Raw genomic sequence first — 7,196 nt, forward strand, 5'->3', positions numbered from 1 at the left:
CCCCCCCCCCCCCCCCCCCCCCCCCCCCCCCCCCCCCCCCCCCCCCCCCCCCCCCCCCCCCCCCCCCCCCCCCCCCCCCCCGCCCCATTTTCGATCGTGTTTGTGAAGAAACACGCAATATTTCATAGTAAATAGTACTTTACGGAGCATGCAACTATGATGCAAGAGTCTAGTGAAAGGAAATCAGGAGTGTTAGGTAATAAGCTGGTCGTATTATTGATGACTATATCTTGATCTTGGCTGGATGAATCCAACGTAGAGTCTAATCATACCATGATAACTGCCTTGGTAGTTGTGGTTCTACCTTGGGAATCCCAAAGGCATGCAACCCGGAGCCTTACAATACCATTCACTCCATTTGGTTATTTCCCTGAGTATACCAGAAGGGTGATGTATTGCTTCATACAAACTCTGAATACCTCATTCTACTCATACTTCATTTTCCTATATGTTGCCCAAATCACTCCTTTTGCCACCATTTTCTTCACGGATATTCCTCTTGCCTTCTAAGCAAACACCACCCGTGTTCTATGTTCGTACTTTAAGCACCAGTCTAGACACTAAATATAACAGTATATAACATACCTCTTTCTCTCAGAATTAACGATTTCCCAGGGCGTCCCTTCTAGCCTTTCCTCTAAACAACAACATGAGCCAGATGATGTTCCATAGCAACAACCCCTTTTCATTGCTTGATGCTGAGTAAGTGCATTCCTTTACTCCTATATTATACCTTAGGTATCTATATAAGCATTAATCTACCCTTATCCCCCACCTCTCTATGCCGCGGACATCCTAATTGCCTTCCTCGTGTCTTCTTATTGAAGCTCGTCTCTCCGTTTTCAAACTACTAAATATATACTTGATTAGCGACGGCCCAGAATCTACCAACTATCCGGTAATAGAGGCTCGTAAGACCACGAGCGATGAGGAACAGAGGAGCGCCGGCGCTGTCATCGCTCCTTTGGCCGGCTACGCAGCGAACGGACGAATGATCCGAACGCTTGGTCAAATCTGGGCTCAATCTGGAGAAGCTGTGTCTGCTTTCGTTGAGAATATCTTCGAGTCGGAGTACTTGGGCTATGACTTGAAAGCCTTTGAAGGTCTTCCTGCCTGGGCCGTCCCGCTTCCCGAGGACTTCGACGAGGAGAAACATGCTGGTATGTATATTTCTTGCAAGGTGATTTTGGTCTTATAATATTTCTACTTTCTACAAGATCTCGCCGCTGTATATTTTCCTTTGCTTGATACTTCCACGGTTTGTGTCCCCTTTTAAAGTCCTGAGTATACAATAACATCGTATAACCCATCATATAGGGGAAAAGGAATACTACTAACTCCATGGAACACTAGGCCGGGCGACTCATAAGTATGCCTTAGAGAGGAGACTTCACGTCTGCATTGAAGTTGACCCATCGCCTAAGCAGGCCTGGCTCAAGCCCGTTTTGGATACCACCATGGAGAACTGGATTCGCGACTCCAAGAAGCGTCTTTACGGCGTCAATAAATTATGGGAAGCATATGACTTCCTCTGCTACTGGGCTCTGGATGTAGCCAGAACTGGGACAACGTGTCCTCTCCTCTTTGCTTTGGGTAACTACACCCAAAACAGCATCCGCAATTTTTGTCTCTCTGTGAACGAACAGGTGAAGCTCTACGAGGAATGTGTAGGCAAACATGCGACCGGCACTGACGAAGGTTGGACCACGTACAAAGGCAAGGGCAAGGAGACCGTGGCTGGCAGCGTGAAACCTGCATTTCGGGACGATAAACTAAATGACGAAGATGGAGACATCCGCTCTCGCAGTGTAGCTGCCGAACCTCATGTTCCGAAGTGGCATGGACACAGATCTTCGAATCTTACTATCCGACACCAACGCGGGTCAACCTCAACCACGCCTTCTACCCCCACACCACGCCCACAATTCAGCTTCACACATCGACGTGCCGAGCAAAGCAACACCCCACAAGCCAAACCACCCAAGCCAGGCCCCGCAGCGCCGAAAACACCCGAAGACGCCATCGCGCAGATGGCCGAAGCGACGCGCCGCGGCCTGGCCGACCGCAGACCTGGCGTTCCAGCGGGAACTGTACGAGCGGTTCCCGCCGGGAGACGAGGGACGCGCCGCGGAGCTGCGGCAGTGGGCTCGTGCCGTTGGCGAGCAAGTCGAGGACTACAAGGCTGAGCGGGCGAAACACGCTCGTGCTGATGCTATTGCTCGATAGGGTCATGGGACTTATGGCTGCTGATCGGAGGGAGTAATCATGGATGAGTCTTAACCTATACGACGTGCGTACACGCCTTGGGTGCGGGAGTTGAAGGATATAGGGGTTAGGAGAGAAGCATGGTGTTAGTTATATTTTATGTAACACCGTATTACCACTAGCAAGTCTCTGGAGAGTTGCTAGAGTATTATTATAAGTATATTGCCGTCTGCTCTGTACTTTGACCCAGAAACCAAGGTAACTTAACAAGAGACAAACCGTGGCACATTCTCTCCTCATTCGTAGTATTTAATTCCTCAAAAAGCACCAATCATAACGTTAAGCAAGGGCTCATTCATTGAAAACATTTTGTATTATATACATTACTCATTTAACATTGGAGGTTAGCTTTATATATGTACATATTTAACTAACTTTGATGACCCTTTGATGACCTTTTATCATTACTGAGTTAAACTTTGCTCTGGGCTTGGTCTCATGACCGTCGCGTACCCTTGTATGCAAAAGTGTTTTTTCGTAGTTCCTATTTTCCCCCCATCCCCAAACTCCGGTGGCTGGTCTAATACATCGCGGATGTAATAATGCTGCAGTAGTGTTGCAGTTTAGCTGCCACAAATTTATTCGTTGATGTTCACCTTGGGGCTGTCCGCCTCATTAATTCCTTCCCTTGGTAGGGTTGATGTATGATCTTTTTTCAAGAACTTCTTGCCTTTAGATTTTCCGTTACCTAGCCTTGGACTTGACTCCGTTGGCTCGAGCAGCGGATGACGGGTGAAGGTTATCGTTAATGGTTGAATCGTCGCTGTCTTCGATGATAGCGCCCTCATTACTCTCTCCATATACCTCGCGCTCAAGGCCCTTTGCAGCATCCCAGCTAGCCTTCTCTGCTAACATGACATTGCTTAGGCGGCGGTCCGGGTTGCTCTTAGCACGGACGACCTCAGCCTTGCTACGGCGCAGGTAGCTCGTGATGAAGAACGACACGAACAGGTAAGTTAAAGGTGCGAGGTAGATAACGTTAAGCCAAATCGCGAAGGTTGCACCGCTTGTTGTAATACAGTCAACCTTTTGATACTGAGTTACGTAATTGGCACCCTGGTGCGTGGAATTAGCTTCGGACGAGGACACCACGGCGGCAGCACCCGCAGCTTCGGCAGCGCCGAAAAGTGTTTTCTTGAGACCGTTAACAAAGCTAGCGGCGCTGGGGGTCGCGCTTGTGGAGGCGGAGATGCTCAATGCCGCGGCAGTAGCTTCAGCAGTAGCAACCTCGACCTGAACCGGGACCAAGTACGACATGAACGAATGGACAATGGCAACGGAGGCACCAATGATGAACTGTGAGATCTGGAGCGAGGTAAGTGTGCGCTTGACTACCTGAGGCACGCGGACGTTGAAAGCTGTCACGGTAAAGTAGGTGTACTTCCTCGATGTTAGCAGGTGAAGATATAATTAGACTTAGAGACGATAACTTACCATGAGAGCATGGATAGCCGAGTTGAAGAAGACAAAGATCCAGATGGGTGTCGACATATAGCGCATACCAGCCCACATGGCCATCATAGCACCGGCGTGGTGGTAGGTCTGGAGTGTCGAGCTGTATTTGCCCTTGGCGAGGATAATCAGGGTATCAATAACCTCGTAGAACTTGCTGATGTAAAAGATCCAACCGTAGAATGCCAACCCTTCGTTCCAAATTCGGCCCCTGTCATCAGGGCTGGGAGAATACATAGTGTTTGTAGCACCGGCACCTAACGATGGCTCCCAGAGTCCTCGAGCCTGGTTGTAACTGATACCATTTTCCAGACCAGCAGTTCCGTGGATCTTGCAGATACTGTCAACAGTACCGGCCCAGCCATTGGGTCCGGCCGGGCTCACGATCGAGTTCCGGAAGGTATTCAACATGCCTAACCAGGTCCATGCCGAATATACAGCAAGGAAGACGTTATGGAGAACAACTAGGAAGTGGAATGTCTTCGTCTTGCTGATAGCCCATGGCTTCTTGCCGGTTGACCTGTTGTATGCATTAAGCGCCTTAGCGGTGACCGCGTAGATGGCGGCGATGGTAATAGGCACTTTTGGGTCCAAGGCGTTGACGTATAAATTGTCTGGTATCCGGAAAGGTGCGTTAAAGCTCGGAGGAGGAATAGCATGGGGCTCTGAGTGAGGCGGGAACTGGAAAAGGGTGGCCGCTGGAGGCGAGAGGAGGACGATTGGTGTAGCCATTCTCGATATTTGTATCCCAGATCGGAAAGAAGAGTCTTTGAAACTCCGGCAACTAGAATTATATGTGCTGGATAACGGATGGATTCAGGAAGATGTAGAATACGCACGCGACAGGTTGCGATATGTACACTTATATCTACAAGACAGGCCGAGGTGTAAGTCGAGAGTTGTCTATGAATGCATTGAGCAAGAAAGAAAAAAAATTGCAATATGGGCCTTACTAGGAGTCACAAATAAATAAAAGGTCACGCTTAAAAAGATTAAAAAGACATATGTAGGAGGGGGTTGGCTCCTTTTTTCGACGTTATCAAATATATAAACCGCCTGTGTAAATTTACCACAAGGGAAAAAAAAATTTAAAAATTGAGGAATGCAATGCGGCAAGGTTCCTGCAGGCTGGACCGCGGTACAATTGATTTCTGGGTGCGCTAAAGCTGGGTTGGGACAGGGGGAATGACGGCGCGGTCACGATATCTGTCGTCGCTCAAGTACCACGAAGCCAGAAAAAGCTCAACAGTTGAAGAGTCTGGTATCTGGTAAGGCTTTCCTTGATTTTCATTGGTCTCTTTAACTCGCCCCTGCCGAATCGGGTATAAGCACTGTTTTCGGGTGGTGGAATTTTCGAACTGGCTTCTATACATTAGGTACATTAGGTATGTACTCTGGCGCTAACAGATACCTGTGAAAGTACCTAACCTAGGTAAGTTAGGTACATACATATCGTATCGGGTAGACATTACTTACATACCTATAACTATCCTGTATTTGCCCATACATCATATGTTCTATATGTAGTCTGGGAGCGTATTGTGCTCGCATTTCCCCGCTTATCGGTCATAAGGATGCAATCTTGACATATCCTTTCTTCTATTTTGTTTTGTTGGTGACACAAAAGCAAGTTTCCTATCGAGCCTCTGCGGGTGTCAAACCAGACGGCATCTGGCATAATGCTGACCCCCATTGACCCTAGACTCTGACCGCTCCTCTAACGATTAGAGTTAGCATGTGGTGGCATCTGATATGCCGAGGAAAGTTCGTTATGCCCGGTGTTTGTGGATCTCTTCATCATCCTAAGGACCGACTGGGTTTGCGAAAAGCGGCTTTTATGCCGATATCATACTATGTAGTCGTCATGAGAGGACGAAGAGCTGAGCTCTGCAGCCCGATATCACAACTCCGCCTCGGTAAGACCATCTAGAATCCATGGCGAGTACCAAACTGGAAAACCTAAAATTATGTTGTTGGTACCTAGACCAGTCCGGAGCACCGGGATACGGATAGTGTGGGTCGGCCGGCGTTGTGGGTGCCGCGAGCGAAACAACCCAAAGACTCTCCGAGTTTTGTCAACTCAAGAAACTTTGGTTTTGATTTTGATATTTTCTCTTTCTTTTATATCTTGACCGGACATGGAATGGACTATTATACTCATTCTCACTCATGCATAATAGTAAGCAGTTACTTGTCTGGGTGAGGGTATTATTGTTCAAAAGGTGGGATTCTCACCGTTTGGTGGTTCTTGAAGCTGCTGACGATGAGCCCGGATAACTTACTACCTATGGTAGTATGCATGTACCTAATGTTGCATTATCAAGTACCCAGGTAGGCAATCAAGCCTCAAAGTTCCGAGATCCGCTTCCCAACAAAACCAGCAGTTTTGGAGTCTTGCCTTTCCCCTCATTGCATAACCCCCCGCATTATCCCCTTAACTGGCATAAGACTACAACCCCCCCTGTAATCGGTATTGTACAAAGTCAGCCTACAACATGCGCGTAATAGATCCACTTTTATTTAGACCCAAGGCCTCTGATTGGTAGGAGGCTCCTCATGATCGACGATACGAAAGGATACGAAGCTGATTCCTCAGGATCTTATCCTTTTTAATAAAAACATCACTTTTTCGAAATAGCCTCAAATCGCTGTATGTCGACGACCTCGTTTCTAGCCCGCTTTTGACGTATTGTCGTCGCTTTTGATGTCCCTCGATAGCTAAATGGCCTTGCAACACCCTAATATCGATGATATCGCTGCCTAGCTTGGCCTGGTTATTATATAAGGTGACAAAACAAACCCTGCAACCAGACAACCAAGAGCCTGTGCTAACCTTAATACAGGTACGTACGCATTTTAAGCCTCAAATAGCTTGGCTATTTGATAGCCCTACTTAGAAACCTGTCCAATCATTAGGGGATTGGATAGATATATATCATTAGAAACAGGGCTAGGGGGTACGGATTTGATACTGAGGCTCGTTAGAAAGGCTTAAAAACAACGTCAAAAGGGGGTAACACAAGGATCCCACAGCGATATCATCGAATAAAAACAACAACACTGTCAGCGTGTTAGGCCTGTAAAGGCAACACTATTTGGGGACGACCTCGTCGGGGACTGACTGGTTTGAATGAAAGGGTTCTGAATAGCCTCACTTATAGACTAGGTAGCTATTTGTAACTCGAAGGAATACTGGTACAACTGGCACAGGCTAAATTAGGTGTAAAATTAAGTAGTTTGATTTCATTGGTCGATAGCCTTAGAATTAGATTATCTCGTAGTACTGTACTAAAAATAGTGGAGGTGTAGTTTTATGCCAGTTAAGGGGATAATCGTATCAGCCAATGCATTTTTCGTTTTCAGGGGCGAGTTCTTGGGTGGGTGGAGTCCCCAGGTTGATCGCACCAGATCTCCCAATCAGGAATCAGGGTTGTGAAAAGGTACGTAGATACATATGCGGACATATGCGGAGTGCCGAC

General features: G+C 47.6%; 2 protein-coding genes across 2 annotated transcripts; one reads left to right on the plus strand and one right to left on the minus strand.

Annotated features, from left to right (window-relative positions):
* Window positions 1-649: 649 nt before the first annotated feature.
* F4813DRAFT_400274 (uncharacterized protein) lies at window positions 650-2,271 on the plus strand (the record flags this gene model as incomplete). Its single annotated transcript, XM_049248251.1, has 3 exons — window positions 650-702; window positions 871-1,160; window positions 1,354-2,271. 3 exons carry the CDS (start codon window positions 650-652, stop codon window positions 2,184-2,186), a joined length of 1,176 nt encoding a protein of 391 aa, XP_049095106.1. The 3' UTR covers window positions 2,187-2,271.
* Window positions 2,272-2,949: 678 nt separating this feature from the next.
* F4813DRAFT_393934 (GNS1/SUR4 family-domain-containing protein) lies at window positions 2,950-4,449 on the minus strand (the record flags this gene model as incomplete). Its single annotated transcript, XM_049247498.1, has 2 exons — window positions 2,950-3,645; window positions 3,700-4,449. 2 exons carry the CDS (start codon window positions 4,447-4,449, stop codon window positions 2,950-2,952), a joined length of 1,446 nt encoding a protein of 481 aa, XP_049095107.1.
* Between the last annotated feature and the right edge of the window lie 2,747 nt (window positions 4,450-7,196).

This window comes from Daldinia decipiens (genome assembly GCF_022478715.1).
Source record: "Daldinia decipiens strain CBS 113046 unplaced genomic scaffold F4813scaffold_52, whole genome shotgun sequence".
Lineage (NCBI taxonomy): Eukaryota > Fungi > Ascomycota > Sordariomycetes > Xylariales > Hypoxylaceae > Daldinia > Daldinia decipiens.